General features: G+C 31.1%; 2 protein-coding genes across 2 annotated transcripts in view; one reads left to right on the top strand and one right to left on the bottom strand.

Moving 5' to 3' along the window:
- ssp3 (short spindle 3) overlaps window positions 1-12,811 on the bottom strand; it is a 53,592-nt gene extending 40,781 nt beyond the window's left edge. The window contains exons 1-10 of the mRNA XM_017909857.1: window positions 12,702-12,811; window positions 10,079-10,429; window positions 9,002-9,912; window positions 8,189-8,931; window positions 7,643-8,123; window positions 7,385-7,567; window positions 7,061-7,312; window positions 6,537-6,977; window positions 6,352-6,461; window positions 5,981-6,104 (exon numbers count right to left, since the gene is read on the bottom strand). Coding sequence (XP_017765346.1) covers window positions 5,981-6,104; window positions 6,352-6,461; window positions 6,537-6,977; window positions 7,061-7,312; window positions 7,385-7,567; window positions 7,643-8,123; window positions 8,189-8,931; window positions 9,002-9,912; window positions 10,079-10,289 — 3,456 coding nt within the window. The 5' untranslated portion in view covers window positions 10,290-10,429; window positions 12,702-12,811. The remainder of the gene's footprint in view (window positions 1-5,980; window positions 6,105-6,351; window positions 6,462-6,536; window positions 6,978-7,060; window positions 7,313-7,384; window positions 7,568-7,642; window positions 8,124-8,188; window positions 8,932-9,001; window positions 9,913-10,078; window positions 10,430-12,701) is intronic.
- A 752-nt stretch (window positions 12,812-13,563) lies between these two features.
- LOC108554584 (ubiquitin-conjugating enzyme E2 N) lies at window positions 13,564-15,867 on the top strand. The gene is made up of 3 exons (XM_017909915.1): window positions 13,564-13,829; window positions 14,805-15,065; window positions 15,265-15,867. Exons 2-3 carry the CDS (start codon window positions 14,821-14,823, stop codon window positions 15,476-15,478), a joined length of 459 nt encoding a protein of 152 aa, XP_017765404.1. The 5' UTR covers window positions 13,564-13,829; window positions 14,805-14,820; the 3' UTR covers window positions 15,479-15,867.
- Window positions 15,868-17,091: the final 1,224 nt, after the last annotated feature.

Below are 17,091 nucleotides of genomic sequence, written 5' to 3'. Positions count from 1 at the left end.
TATATATATATATGGGATATGTGTTCCGATTGGCAAATACGGAAATAAAGGTGTTATTAATTTCCAGGATATAGATTTATATACAAGCTGAGAGACTATAGTAAGTTATAAACTAATAGATTATGACTAAATATTCACACTATCTTCACACGTCTTCTATACACTCACGCGCAGGACTGTCTTTCAACCTGATATTACTACATATATGTATATAGCAAACAAAATTTCTTTTTGGGTTTGAAATTTGGAATATTCTCTGTGATAGACAACAGAGGGGAAACTGAAGAACCATTTGCTAATTTATTTCGAGTTACTTATAGATTGTATTTAGAGATAGAACAAAATTTGACCGATAATAGTACCTGCAATATTACTACAATAGCACGTCAATACTATATGCTAATATTTTACACGAGGATGTATTAATATACCCGAAAAATTGCAAAATTAGGATTATTTATTATTCTTAATAAGTTTTGGACATCTATAACAAGAGAATAAAATGATATATTATAAATTTTGAAACATAATTTTCATAATACTTCATAAAATCGAATAACAGTGGACAAACAAAATGGATTAGAACTAAGTGACACGTGTCTGCAATGTTAATTTATTTTTGTAACAAAATGGCTGAAATGGCTAATATCTAGCTTTGATCGGAACTGTGAGACTTCGATTTCGTGGAAAATAAATTAGTATAAGTTGGTGTAAAATTGGTAAATTTTAGTGCGGGGTTAACACTAAATCTGGCGAATTTTGGACGATATCGAAAATAGAGGAACATTCTTTCGAATAATGTGGAAAAAAGAAATAGTAAAAAACTGTGACTGTCATATTTGCATTCTTTATGGTACGTATCGCGTTTTAAAAGAATTTTTCATTCGCAGTGCCGACCAAAATTTTCTTCCCAGGCAAGAGTGTCACGTACTTTTTTCTTCTTTTTCAGAGAGAAGATTACAAAGAAACTTTTTCTATCTCTCTTCCTCTCTCTTCTTTTCTCCACCCTTTTTTAATATACAGAGGATGAGGGATTTTGGAGAAATTTTACGAAAAAAAAGCACCTGTCGGAACATTTAAATATGCGAGCTAATGCCTTTCGCGTGGATATTTTACCATATAAAGCTTTTCGGCCGTAATTGAAATGAAACATAAATGGTGTTACATTGAAAAATCCGATTACAGAATAGAATGTTTTAAAAACGCGTAGGGGAACATTTTCGCCGGTATGAACGCGATGAAGAAATAAAAAGTCGTACGATGAAATATGGAACATACATGTTCGCGCACAAGAAAATCCTTTTTTCCCTTTTATCTTAATAATTCTACGGCGTATCCGTGTTTTTCCCCGTTTCATTCCATCCAGATCATCGCGAACGCGATTTCGATTCCGATTTATACACAGAAACCATCGTTCGGTTAATTTAAAGACGAATAATAAATTTTTTTAATTCTAACAAAAATACGGTAGAACGTTTGGGACGAAGAGATATTCGAATAGTGAAATAGTTGGGATACTAGGGCATCGAATAATGGAAACTTTGTCATCCGCCATTTTCCTTCACGACGAAAATTGATTTCTAAATTGTGCGAAAAAATCAAGTACGAAACTCGATACCATAACCAAATCCGCTTGCCTGTTCGACCATATCGAATCCAAGTTGAATGGATTAAGAGAAATATTTCCCTATTTCCTTTTTTACGAGCAATCGGTCCAGTCTCGAATAGTAGAGTTTGTCTCTGCTGCCCTCTTACGTTGTTCGCGGGAAGCGAACGGACGCACTGATGAAAAAGTGAACGAAAAGGGACAGAAGATGGAGGGAGTGTAGCAACCTCCAGCGACTTACGGGAAATTGTAAATTTGCTTGCCCAACGGACGAGATTGAAAAGCATTCGCGGACCCCACAGGACAATCGATCTCTTTGCGTAATGGCCCAAATCGTGATTCTTTTTCGGCTTTAATAAGACAACGAGCTGTATTTTCCTGAAATGTTTCCAGTTAAACCTGGAAAATTGATACTGCTGATATGGGGTGTAAAATTCATATCAACTTGATATTTAAATCTCATAGCTAATCATAATTGGTCAGTTAACCATACTTTCGAATTATATTTTGTATTGGAAATTGTGTGTAAGTAATATACGAGCACGCAAATATTTAAAAATGTTAAAAAATTTTCAAACCGAATATCATATATCTATGATTGCAAGGGAAAGCACCTCGTGTTTATTCATTAACTTACGAAATATATGATTGATATATTATTTAAATATTATTCCCTTTCTGCCATCCTATTCTAGTATATTTATACTAAAATAAAATTCAATTTTTCTCTGTTTAAAAAACCTCGAAAATTTCGTAACAAAATGAAAATACCGGAAAACATAAGTAAATAGTATGACGTCATACCGATATTTCTGCATATACATTTTTAGAAAGGTTACGAAGGTACTGCCGATATTCACCGTCTCCATAGAAGTCCCTAAAAATAACATTAAATTCTACAGTCTAATTGCATTTATCTGGACTCATCGACTAGAAACAGTTCATACATACAACTACGCTTTATACGTATAACAGAAGTTCACTGATCTCCATCCCACCCACAAATTCTCGTTCGAATAATAAGAGTCCACGTTCGAGTAAGTGGATTCAATCAACAGAAGTTTGGTTAACCGTGACTAACCTTTCGTTCCAATAGATGGAGTTCTACGCTACTCTACCCAACCCCCTCTCCCGGCGACGTAAGAACGCTGTCTTAGGTCCGAGCCATAAACTCGAAAATATCGCGACGAAGCTCGCGGCTGTATGATCGTTCTCATGTGGACCGGCCTGATACCCTCTAGCGAGAGCTCGCGTGGCGATAAAATATGAGGAACAGCCGAATTCTGGAACGGTGCGAAGAGGTCGTTGAAAAACTGGCGATAGGAGGACGAGACAAAAGATTAGGCCGGCTCCACGAAACGGAGCTTGATGGAAGCGGCAACAGAAGTACCCACGCACATTCTACACGGAACACACGCTCCTTTCACCGTATAACCTGATTCTCCCGCCCCTCGTCCGTGTGTACCCGCGTGCACGTGTACGTACGCGGGGGTGTGGAGACGTGTGTGTACGTGTGTGTATGCATGTGCGTGGGTGACGTCACTAAAAGCTCTCTCGCCGCTAATGCATTTGCGGAGGGGGATTCCCGGGGGAGGAACAGGAGAAGGAAGGCGCCAGTGCCGTATCTATGAAGCGTGAAAAATCGATCCTGAAATCACGTCGGTGAATTCGCGGACCGATTACGACGGATCATCGAGCGAAACGATTGACTTCGAGCGTATGGCCCGTGGTTCGACCACCCGTATAGTGACCTAGGTGGGAACCACCAGAACAGCTGCCTCGGAAATCGTCTAACGCGAACAGATTGCTGGGAAAAGAAGTTCGTGAAGTTTGGAAAGAAGTTGAAGATGCAGTACAGAACGAATTTTGAAGAGAGAAATAAATTGAATATTTTGTGTAAAGAGGAAGAGAAAGAGGAATACTTGAAAAGAATAGAAGGAATATACGGGGTGCCTTGTAACCGTGATGGAATCTGAAGAGGTGATGTTACTTTAAAAAATAAGTCAAAAGTGTAGGATAACATTTTTTCATATGAAGCTTCGTTTTCGAGAAAAGTGAACTTAGAAAACTGTAGACGTGACTATATATAGCATAATCTTCTTGAAAACAAAGCTAGATATGAGAAAATGTTATATTCTACATATTCGGTTTACTTTTTCACGCAGAATCGTTTCCTGCTTTATTGTAAGAGCGTTACAGGACATCATGAATAGGAAAGGAGAGCGGGAAAGAGAGGGAAGTATTAGTTAATTTGTTAGGTTATTGGGAGTAGAAACGACTAAAAAGATAGGAAAGATGAAACGGTGAATTAAATATAGCAGGTAAAGAGACGCTGTATGTTTGGGATATTTGAAAAATAAAATATTGTAGGTTAGAAACTCTTTCATTTGATGACGCAGAAGATATGAAGATCAAGGTATATTAACATAGCTCAAATTTTAATAAAGCGCTCTTTTTCTCTCTCAACAAAAAATTCGTTAAATATTTTGAAAGAATTACTGAAATTATATAAAAATTTAAGATTCGCGATACGTCAGTGGGAACACGTGCGTTTCAACCTCGGTTCTCTACTTTCAACCTCGTTCTCCCCTTTTACACTTCACTTATCCATTAGAGTTATACCACTGTAGCATTTTCTCTGTCGACTAAAAGAATCGATAACCATCAAAAGTTTCAGAATTCTAGCTCCTACATATATGTAAACCTGTACATATTATACATATCCTTGTAAGACACATAAGGAAGAAGATATCCGTACCTATCACGAACTTCGACATTGAATTATTAAATAACCATTTCAATGTCCAGAATTGCAGAAACCGAATAATTTATGTTAAAATAATTAATTATCATTTCCACCACTACTATGGTACAATAATTAAATATTAAAAAATCAAAGCACTTGATTTCGAAGTAAGTAACCTGAAATTCCAATCCTTATAGAAGAATCAACTTCCAGTTAATAATTATATAATAAAACGAGTTAAATCATTAAAATTCTACAATTCTATTTCAATAGTATAATAGGAGAAATTTTTTATTTTAATTTAGAATTTTCGTTTATTTTATATTTAATCTAACCTCAAAATGATCAATTTTCAAAGTCAGAGTACAACGCAAATAATTCGAATTTTTGCAAGTACCGTATATCTATAGGCATACTTCGATATTTATAGCCGAAATTCTTCGATGAATTTCGATATCCAGCTTACCGACTTCAACACTTGAACGATCAGAACGAGAGAGTTAAATATTCTGGGCTGTGGAGCGGTGAATGCGAGGCGAACCAGGCCTTAAGACTCTTAATCCTTATTTTGACAAGTCGGACAGGACAGGCATGATGGTTTTTGCCTTCGTTTATTTACCAACCTCAAAATGAGATCGAAAAACAAGCACAACGAAGGAGAATTCACTCGCATATCGCTGCTCCATGGACTCCCGATTTATTTGACGCTGCTCGCGCGAGATCATTGATTATACAGGGTGTTCTGCAATTGACGATACAGTCGCAGAGAATGATCCTTAATTAAAAAAAAAAAATACTTTCTTTCATCTTCCCTATCCCTACACATTTTCACTTTTGTCTTTTTTTGTAAACAATTGAACAATTTTTTAATAAATAAATTACTTTGTACTGAAAAATGTGTAGAAATAACATACAACAAAATTTTGAATTATATGACATTTTATGGATTACAAAAAATAAAATTAATTGAAAAAATCAAATGTGCTATTTTATTTAAAAAACTGAGATTAAAATTAAAACCTCTTTCTTACATTTTTAAAATTTTAAAAAATAATCGTATACAGGTGAACAAAAATATTGCAAGAACTTGTGAAGTATTTAATTCCCAATAATTTTCTTTTAATATTCCATTACGTTAAATAATAAAAATTTCATTAAGAAATATAATTTCTACTGGTTTTATAACCACTCTATATAGTAAACTCAAAATACAAATATCAAAGATAATTATAACACGCATCAATATCGGTATCTCCTCTATTAAATAGCGTACTATTTTTAATTGCAACACTAACAGGAGAGCTTTAAAATAAATGAAAGGATCATCCCTCAACGAAGAAATGATGAAACGATATACGAATAGCCCACTCTTCGCCACGAAATAAGTGGCAGCGTAAAAAAGTAGGATACTACCAGATGGAAAGAGGTGCCGACACCGCTTAAAATGCCTCTGTTAACTAGCTGAAAATTGTATTCTTAAACAAGCCCAGACTATTAAATTTTGAAAAGATATGTATCGTTGAAACTGATTTACGGGTGTAAAAAACCGAGTATATATTAAAAACTTCGAGCAACTGTTTCAAAGGAGACAAATAATAATAGTAACAAAACGATGGAGTTTGACGTACCTCTAAATGTTGAAGCAGAAGATCCAAGATGACAAGGATTTTGTTGCTTGATAAAACTGCTTCGATGTTAGTATCATTTTCGCTGACACTTAACTTAAATACACGACATATTGAAAGAACGCTCCTAAAACACACAAAAATTTGCATATAAAATTTAAATAAAAAGCATGAAATATAAAATGATGTATCTATTTATATAAAATTCGATAATTAAGTAAATATTACATATTAACATAATACTTTACTATGTAAACACATGAAGTTAATATAATGAAAAGATGAAGTTAACATCGATGTATTACTAAATTATTAAATTCATCGTATATTAAATTATTTAATGTAAAATATAAAAATTTCAAGAACAAACTTACTTGTTTGGTAAATTATGAGATGCATTTTGTGTTTGCAATCCCAAATTCAACAGATTAGTCAAAACATCGAATCCATTTAAAATTCGGAATGCATTTTGATCAAACGGGCACTGAAACATTCCAAAAGATATTTGTTTTAAAAACATAAACATTAAATACATATTTTTTAGGGCAATATATCTTACCAATTTTGAAAAGGCCCTTGTTATTTCACCCAAACAACGTTCTAATACAGCAATGGCAACGCTTGACCAAGCAGTCTTTAAATGATTATTATACAATCGGTCTAATTCTTTCAAATTTCGACGAAATTTTGCTTTATTACCCGATTCAATAGTTCGATTTACATCTGTCTTATGATTGTCTTCCCATTCTTTACCACGTAGAATCATACGCTGTTTCATTTTTCTACATCGACGTTTTAAAGCTTTTTGCCTCTCTTTTGCAGCTTTGATCTCGTTAGAATTATTATTATCAATGACTGAAATTGGAACATCACGAATTTGAGATATATTAAAGCGTTGTAATTCATCTCGTGATGGTTCTCGTCCATCATGTGTATTGCGTACTGCTTCTAGATGTGTTTTCCCCTTCAAATGGCTTAACAGATGTACTTCATTAGGTATCTACGAAAAATGTAGCAAACGTATATATTATGTAAATTACTAATTAAAACTAATAAAGTATAATTTAATTCATTGACACTTACAAGTGTTCCACATAAAGAACATTGCTTTTGTGCAGGGTACGATTTTAATGTAGGTGGAACTTCTTCCGACCTTAAAATCGAAGATTCAACTGCTCTTTGTCGAATATGTTCTATATTCTCAACATGCCTTCTAGCTGATTCTTGTTGTTTTTGAGCTATCTTCTTTTGTAATTCTTCTTGATTGGCTAACTGTGCTGCATGAAGTGCTGATAAACGTTCTTCTCTATCTCTGGCCTTTTCTCTTGCAAGTTCCTATAAATTTTACTAATTTAATATCGACATTAAGTACACAATATTAAACTATAATTCATTAAATATAATTACCTGACGTTCTTTTTCTCTTTCTAGCTGCATTTTTCCAACCCTTTCTTCGCGTTCACGGCGAGCTTGTTTCATTTTTTGAATACGCAACTGCCGTTCTGCTTCCAACGCTCGTCTACGTTCTTCAGCTGCAGCTTCTTTAGCTGCTTTCTCTTCTTGACGACGTTGACGTTCCTCTTGAATTCCCTAAGAAACAATTAATACGTATAATACAAGAATTTATAATCTTTATTATTAAAAGTGTAAATATGTACAACATACTTGTAATCTTTCTTCTTGTTCTTGACATAATGCCATAAAATCGTGTCTCTTGTTCTGTGCTTCAAGTTCATTAATAAATGCAATTTCTTTTAGTTTAGAATCCTCATCATGAGCTTTTCTTACTATTTCCAGTAAATGTTGTGTTCTGTTTTCTTCTGCCTTTTTCAATTTCATTTCCATTCTAACTCTCTTATCTTCTATTAATTGATTTTTTGCACTTTTAACATCTTTCACTTTATTGAACAATTCTCGTAACCTTTGCGACTTCTCCATTAAGAGTTTCTGTCGTTTATGCTGTGCACAAGCTTGTTTTGCTTGGTACCGTCGTAATGTTTCAGGTAATGATCGTTTTCGCGATGGCGAGGATAATTTCTGATGCAATTCTAAAGCTCTACCAGGGTGACGAAGAACTAATGCATGTAACTGAGCAAGTATATCTGCACATTCTGCCACAGATACTCCCTCAAATATATTTTCATACCTGTGAAGTATTATTTTAAATTTAATATACAGGACAAAAAATAAAATAACAGATACAATACATACCTATCATCTAAACTAACATCGTCGGGCATTGTATTGGGAGATGTTTCTTGTTCATCTTCCATTTCAAGGACCATTTCTCCATCTGTTTCATCAGTTTCTGTATCAATATCAGTTTCAGCACATTCTAGTTCTAAAATCTGTCTGTGTAAAGATGCTTCTTCGTCTGATAATTGTTGCGATCGCTGCGAATCGGCTTCTTCCGTCTTCCTTTCCTCTTCCAAAATTATTCTTTCTCTTTCTGCTTGAGCAGCCATAAATTGTTGTATGCGTTTCTCAAGTAATTCTGCATCACTTTTAAAAATAGCTGCAATCATTGATGTAGAATTTATTTCATTTAAATTAATGGTATTCTTGAAAACTTCTTCTACCTTATCTTTAATGGTAAGGTTTACACCAGATTCTCCTTTAACTTTTTCTACCTCATTACTTATATTTTTTCCTTCTTTTTCTACAATACACTTCTTTTTTTGTTTACCGTTTCCATCTGGAGTTAAACAATTTTTTTTATTCTTTTCGGAGGGACTTTCAATTGACAAGGCTGGTAATGATGTAGCAGTACTTGGTTTATGAAATCTTGTAGACATGTTTAAATTATGTGTACTGCCCCTTCTATAACGGCTACGAACCGTTTGCCAACCATCAGTTTCTTCTTTCGTTTTTGTACATGTCTGTTTTGTTAATACTTCTACTGAACCATTTATATCTCTATTCTGATCTTTTTTCAATGAACTTTGTTCTGAAATCTAATAAGCATTTATAAAGACATACTATGTATTGTAAATTAATATTATTGAAATAAAAAAGGAAACATACCTTATTGTCAATTGATTGATATCTTTGCCTAACTATTACAGATGTTCCAGGTCTTGTTTTATTCGAAACTGATGTATTTTTATCATTTAATGTAGTTTTACTCCTGACAAATTTTGGAGTTTCTGGAAGAGTTGGTTGCTTTGGCTTAACAACCTTCATTTGTGATACTGTTGAATACGCTGGTTTATTTGCATTAATTATCCCTTTAGTTGAATTACTGGATGATGTATCAGATGTTTTTACTGATTTTGATGTACCTTTAGTATCCAATTTACCTTTTACTTCTCGAGATAAACCTTCATTTGCTTTCTGATCTGGACTAATGTTATTAGTTTTAACAGCTACTGTATGTTTTACAAGAGTTTTATTTACTTTTATTGAAGCTAATTTATCTTTACTCAATGATTGATTTGATCCCTTGTCTATTGCACTTTTATATTTTTCACTTACATTTATTACATTATTTTTGGAAATATTACTTTTATTATCCTTTATTAATTTGTGCACAGGTTCTCCTTTTATATGATTTACTTTATTGTCTATAGTAACAGACTTATTTTCTGAAATAACTTGATCAACAGGACTTCTACAAACAGACTCTGTGGGACTCATTCTTTGTAAAGGACTAGTAGATTTTGGAATTATTGTTGAATTCCAGATTCGACAAGGAGAAGTTTTCCTAACTTCCCAAGCTAAAGGAGTACGCCTTAAGGGTGGTGGCGAATTTTCATAAGCCCATTTAACCTTAAACCACTCAATCAAATTATGAAAATCTCTAGTATAGTTCTCTAAAACTAATATCACTTCTTTACATTCTGAAATGTTTTCATCTTCTTCGCATGTTTGGTAAATGCCATCTACTGCTCTTTGCAAATTACCAAATAAAAATGCCCAGTACCTTGCCTGCAATTCTAATATAAAAAAGCAGAAATGTATTAAGTTTATATATTAAAAGTTATGAATTTTAAATTTGTAAAAACGTAGTAATAACAAATATATATGGACAATTTAAAGGAAACCTTTACACTTTACTAAAAATAAATGTATAATCTTAAATGGAAAAGGATATCAACTTACCAGATTTTTTATCACGACCAGTAGAAGCTGATCTTACTCTAGTTGTTGGTTTCATAGATCTCTTAGTAGTATTTGTCTGTGATACTCTTGGAACACTAGGAGGTTTTTTGGTAACCTTCTCAGTGTTGTTTGTTCCAACTGGTACATTGAAAGCTATCAAATTTCTAGCTGCTCGACCTTCTTCTTGTATAAGTAACCTTACATCAGCCATTTTTACTAAAGTTTTATAAAGAAATTGTGGGATTTTTGTTTCAAGTGAAAGTATCGTCAGACTTGGCAATCTTGCAATGCACCAGTCTTTCAACCTGGTCTGCTGGCGTAATATCTGTCTCTTTCGCCGGCCACAAGTACCTGTTTATAAAAGTCATAAACCATACATATAACATTTGCATTATTCAGTATATATCAATTGTAAAGAAACTGCTTAAATATAACAATAGTTATGGACCCAATAGTCGCGAAGTTGTAAGTATAACACGTGAGTTTATACATAACCTCAAAGTTGTAAACGAACCACGTGTTGCGAGATGTGTAGAAATTAACTCTTATACGAAATTGTGTATAAACTACATCTTGTGGAATTATCAAATGAAGACGGTGTTACAAGAAAAAAGAGATAAAGTAGAGGCAGTGAAGAAGTTATGTAAAGATCGTACTTACGATTTGCAATAAGCAACAAATGCTAATAAGGCATCTGACTTCTCTTAGAGAGACATGAAAATAGTTAGAAAAATTATATGCTTCTCGTTCTCATAATAGTAAATATTGTACCGTAAAATTGTGTCAAAGTTATATTCAATATACCTCAACAATTATTATTCATTTGAAAGTTACTTGGAACAAATAAGTTATACAGTGACAGAACTTATTAAAATATGAATAGCCAAATAAAAAATCAGGATTTAGGAATGATGCTTTTGTGTGCTCTGTCCAATGAATGGAATACAGTAATATCTGCACTGTCTAATCTACCAACAGAAGAATTTAATATTAAGAGGTAACTTCTTGTAGAAGTAGCAAGACAAAGAAAGTAATGAAGGTAAATAGTCTGTTGTTAGTTAAACCTAATAAACCTTCTTGTTGTAGAAATGTGACAGAGCCTGGCAAAGAAGTCATACAGAAAGAAATTATTTGTTTCAAATAGCAGAAGCCAAGACATATTAAAAAATTGTAAAAACAAAGTAGCTTTGAAAAGTGTCAATTTAAGCCAAAGTATATGCATGATATCCTAAGTGTTGTAATTAATGAAGTTCAAAATGGTACTTTTAATACCAAATATTAAAATCAACATATTATAAATGGCATATAATTATTAAGCATAGCATATAATCATTAAATTACATAGATATGTAACTTGTAGGAAATGGATATTTTATAGCTATATATTGCTTGACAAAGGATATAGAATATGGATACCAGGAACAACTAAAGTTACAGAATCCAGAGATTGTGTATTTAAAGAAAATATAAAATATAAAGAAAATTTAAATTGAAGCACAGTGAGCATTCAAACAGAACTACTGGAAGTGATTGATAATAAAGATAAAGGTCCAAAGGTAGATAATGATGAAGATTCGCAAAGCACAATTAAACAAGTTATTAGTTTCTAGCAGGATGAGATAATCTATATAAAAGTAATGAAGTAGACCAAAGAAAACTCAGGGTAACCTCCCTAATGTACCTGAAAGAAGTCATCTTATGACACCTAGGAGTAAAAATGATATGGAATCAGATGATGATCAAGAATTTATAGAAGTACAATCAAACTTAGTCAAGGAGACAAAGTGTTCAAAATCAAGATCGTATGAAGAAGCTAAAGTTACAGAATCAGAGGACCAACCATATACAGAATGTATTGAGAAGGATTAATCGTGGATTCCTAAAATTTTTTTTTTTTTTTTTTTTTTTTTTTTTTTTTTTATTAGAGAATTAGAAATCATTCCGAGTCAGAATATGTGGAATTTTTGTTTTAAGTAAAAGTATCAACAGAGTTGGCAATCTTGCAATGCACTTGATCTGTTAGTGCAATATCTGTTTCTTTTTATTTTCACAAGTACCTGTTTATAAAAGTATTGAAGCAGAGATATAACATTTGTATTCATTATATATCAATTATAAAAAAATTGCTTAAATATAATAGAAATTACAATCAAATTCTTTTTTTTTGAATTGCACAGATATATCAAAACATTTAAAAATATCAAAATAATAAAATATAAATAATAAAAAATACTAAAAATCAAATTTCAATGATTCATCATCCTCATTAATAATATTAAGAATATATACCTTTTATTTTAAATAAAAAAAAGAAACTGAAATATTAATACTTTTAAGAAAAGAAATGTTCAGTATAAATATGATATTTTAACTCTTTCATGGTAAATCGAAAATTTTTAATTTTATTACAAGTTTAAGGTTATATTACTGTTACTTACATTTTAGATATCACAAAGTAACAAATAACGATTAATTATGTAAACAAGCAAATAATTACATTTTAATGACATTATCAGTATTATTTACAATCCAATTAATAAATCTATTTGTATTTACACTATTTATGCTTCACTGCGTAAGTTTCAAATTATAATGATGTTTATATTTTTATTATACAACTTACCTTTATCGCAATTGCAATTATAAAATATCAAAAAACGGCTGACTACAAATTGTTTTCAAATAACGAGAACTTCGAACTGACATTTCAATAGTGCTACAAGACATTTTATGACAAATATCTTCTAAGTTTCGCGGTAGTTTGTTGGTTGCACTGATATTGCTGCATTAAACCTGCAACCCCAGTATAAAGTTATACAAATAATAATGAAAATAATTTGAATGTACGGTTGTATTATATTGATAATATACAATCTTTTAATTATTTTTAATTTCTTTAACTGCATGTTTAAAAAATGTAACTAAATAATTGCACAATTTATTTATTTTTATTTTACTCTTATAAATTAAATTCTTAAACAATTTTTAAATTACTTTTATAATCTCATACATATAACATTTTCTTACATTTTTTATATGTTTGTGTATATTATGTAAAACTATCAAAATTTTGTTCATAACATTTTGAAACCAAATTCATGTATATATATAATTATTTGATTGATTAACTACCAATACACAAAAATTAACACAAAGTATAATGTATAAAAAAAATAATGAGAATTACTAACTAATACCTTGCAGTAAGATATAATAAGAAACAATAATTTTTGTTTATAAAGTATTATGAAGCCTCATTGGTTATACAAAAAATGTTGAAGTGAAAATTATAACTATGATAAAAGTATGATAAAATTGATTAGTTTTTTATATGAGAACGTTTCCATATAAACGTGTATGAAGTCGTAAAATTTAAAAGTTATAATATTCATATGATAACGACAAGAAGTATTATTTTAAGACATTGTTAAATTGGTTTACGCAGTGAATTCGTGTACAGCGCCATCAACGCGTGATAAGATGAATCGCTAGAAGCGGTTGCGAGGGCTGTAACACACATTTACGTGTGGAAATTTAATTAACACTTTGTTGAAGTATCTCTTTGGGGTTGCACCATAGATCCCAGGCAGATTTTTGAATTCGGCTGTAAAGCCGATTATCACGAAACACAAAAGTGCTACGAAAATAAGATTAAAAATCGATTTCGAGGTTTCTAGAAGAAAAGGCTACTAGAGAGGCGGACGATCTGCCACACTTTGCGGGGTGACGCGGGGATATTTTCAAGATTATCGTACGTATTTTACTACTATACATAAACCATCCATATTTCAGACATTATACAAGTAAGATACTTAGTGCAATTTAGTTTTATATGATACGTGACTCCGTGCACGAATTCTTTGTTTACGCATATGCAATAGTCTTCCAATAGCTTTAGAGGTTGGCAAAAATATTTCAACAAAAATTGAAATATTATGCTATTATCCGTGTTTCGAATGATTTATTTAGCTTTGTTATTGGTTATATATACAAAAAGTATTTGTACTAAATCGCTTGCTTAGCTGTGTATAGTAATATAAAGATTACTTGTTTCGGTAAAATTATACGTAGCGTGACAAACTGTCAATTAGTGATAAATCGGCATTAATTATTAGAATTATGAGAGAGTTTTGTTTGGATGTTTGAGTTTTAATTTTTATTTGTGATATGTATATTATATTTATAGAAATAAAAGGAACATTCTTTGATAACCTAAACTTTCTTATGTTAGTCATTTACAAGCTGTACTTCAATATACCTGTATGTAGATATTTTATATTTTGCAATGAGTTTGACTAAAAATGACAAGATATTTATTTATTTTCATATTTTTACATGTATGGTATAATTTTGTATAGTTTGTATGTTATATCTTATTCATTATATTCATGCTGTGTAAACTGTGTGAAAGTACTAAAATAATTTCATGTATACATTTAGTTAAGTAAAAAATGTTATATTTGATATTATTAGTTTATATTATTTATTTATTAGTGCATCTGTATTAATATAATATATATCTTTAAGTGTTGAATATATGGTATTATTTTTAAGATATAGAAACATTTTTAAATAAATTAAATTATTAAGCTATGTATTGTTATTAAAGTATAAATTAAAAGTAAAATTTTTTTGATATAGTGAGTCACACTTAGTTTTTTCAGTTTAGATATATTTAAATGTAATTAAAAAACAAGTTGGAAGATGTATAGAAATTTTCTTCTAGAGGTGTTTCATCAAACATGGCTGCGCTACCAAGAAGGATTATCAAAGAAACACAAAGATTAATGCAAGAGCCAGTTCCTGGTATCAGTGCTGTGCCAGATGATACAAATGCTAGGTATTTTCATGTAATTGTAACTGGACCTGAAGATTCGCCATTTGAAGGTGGACTTTTTAAACTTGAGTTGTTCCTACCAGAAGACTATCCAATGTCTGCTCCTAAAGTTAGATTCATTACAAAAATTTATCATCCAAATATAGACAGGTAATCATATAGATAAATTTTTGACAAATCTTATAATTTATTCTAATAATACAAATATTTGTTTTTGTTATATTATCCTTTTGAATATTAGTTTATGTAATATATGTTATTCATTAATGTGAAAAAATAAGAAAAATGCCAAGTACTGATTTATTCTGTTTATATTTATATATCAAAGCTATTTATATTTGTTGTATAGATTGGGCAGAATTTGCTTGGATATTCTTAAAGATAAGTGGAGTCCCGCTCTTCAAATCAGAACAGTTTTATTATCAATACAAGCACTTTTGAGTGCGCCAAACCCAGATGATCCTTTGGCAAATGATGTAGCTGAACTCTGGAAAGTAAATGAAAGCGAAGCAATACGCAATGCCAAAGAATGGACTCGGAGATATGCTATGGACTTAAACTGATCTTAGATCATCCACAATGCGAAGTGACGTTACCCCTATCTTTCCGAGTTTACCGATCACTTTACCCGCACCAGCTGCGTACCCTGCACCTGTGTCCACAATTTTGCTATAAAAATAATAAAAGTTTTGTAAGAGTAAACAGAATGAAACTGTATTTTCTATATTGCGGGGAATACAAAGATGTCGTGTTTAGATTTCTTCAACGGTTTGTCGAGCAGACTTGTCAAGAATCTTCTAACGTTGAAAATGGTCAATCGTAAGAAGATTCCTCTTTCAGGAAGAAGGTATAATTTTAATGGATTACTAGTTTTTACTTAAAAACATACCTTTGTAGTAAAAGTAAGTGAATGTAGTATGTTGCGTAAAAATTTTTTTTAAATACGATTACAGAATGGCTTGTGCAATCAGTAATTTATAGCCTTTATTTTGGTACCTTTAATGTATCCCTGAAAAAGAAGCAGTACTGGGTCATTCATTATATTATACTAATATTACATTTTTCTGTATTTTGTAATGTCTACTAACTGGTTGTCTGATAATCTTAATGTATTTATCATTTCCGTAATTGTACAACGTTGAAGGAAAGGTATTATGATATTGAATTAATTTGAGATCGATATGGCATTTATTTATAATTAACTATTTTAAATAATAAGCGTACAAAAGTATTGAAGTTATCCGCGAATGCGAAGTTCCATTTTTGAAGTGTATAGCTATTGTAACGACATTTATCTATTGCAGATCTTTATTTGTCAGTGTAATGTAAGACAGAATATTTTGAGTATCTACAGGAAATTCCAATTATTTGATCGTGATATTCTTGATCGTATAAAACGTCATGTCTCTTATAATTATGTTAATCTACATTTTTACTGTGTAAATATATACATATACATGATGATGGAGTGAAAATTTTCAGTCTATTTTTTCTTTTTTTTTCTTTTTTCTTAAGAAAATTGGATAAAATATAATGAAATTAGGATACAAAAATTTGTGTTATTTTACACAATGTGTATATTTAGCAAATTGAGTACAGTATGAACAACTTGATATGTAATTATATACTTTTGATGGTATACAAAATTCGACAATGATCACAAAATGCTTCAAACAGCAGACAAATAAAAGTGCCCATTCTTAGCTAGTATATGTTTTGTAAAAATATTACAATCTTACTAATGTAATTAGAAGACGTAATATCAGTAATGAGCATTAAATTGGAAATGAAGTTGATTGCCTGCTTTCAACAAATGCCTAAGTGTTAAATCTTTACTGTTTTTCACAATTTCTATCTTATACAAAAATACTGTGCAAAAGTGAGAAGTACTCTTTGTAGAAATTAAAAAAGAGCCGTATGATTTGATTACAATTTTTTGTTGCTAATTGACTGAAGCATTTCGTTAATTTGCATTAATTTTACTTGTATATTTAAATTTGATAATTTTTAAATATTCTAGGTAAATTTAATGATTTTTTTTTTTGTATTGTAAAGTTTTGATTTCAGGGTAATTTTTTATAATTTTTTCGACATCAAGAATAATAATTTTTTCATATTGTAATATTTGATGTTCTGAGGTTGAAAAATAAATTTAATTCTTTGTGTTTATTTAAAT

The sequence above is a fragment of the Eufriesea mexicana genome, unplaced genomic scaffold (assembly GCF_001483705.2).
Source record: "Eufriesea mexicana isolate 0111107269 unplaced genomic scaffold, ASM148370v2 scaffold49, whole genome shotgun sequence".
NCBI lineage: Eukaryota > Metazoa > Arthropoda > Insecta > Hymenoptera > Apidae > Eufriesea > Eufriesea mexicana.
Note: the sequence above shows the minus strand (reverse complement) of the source record. Positions and strands in the feature narration are given on the sequence as shown.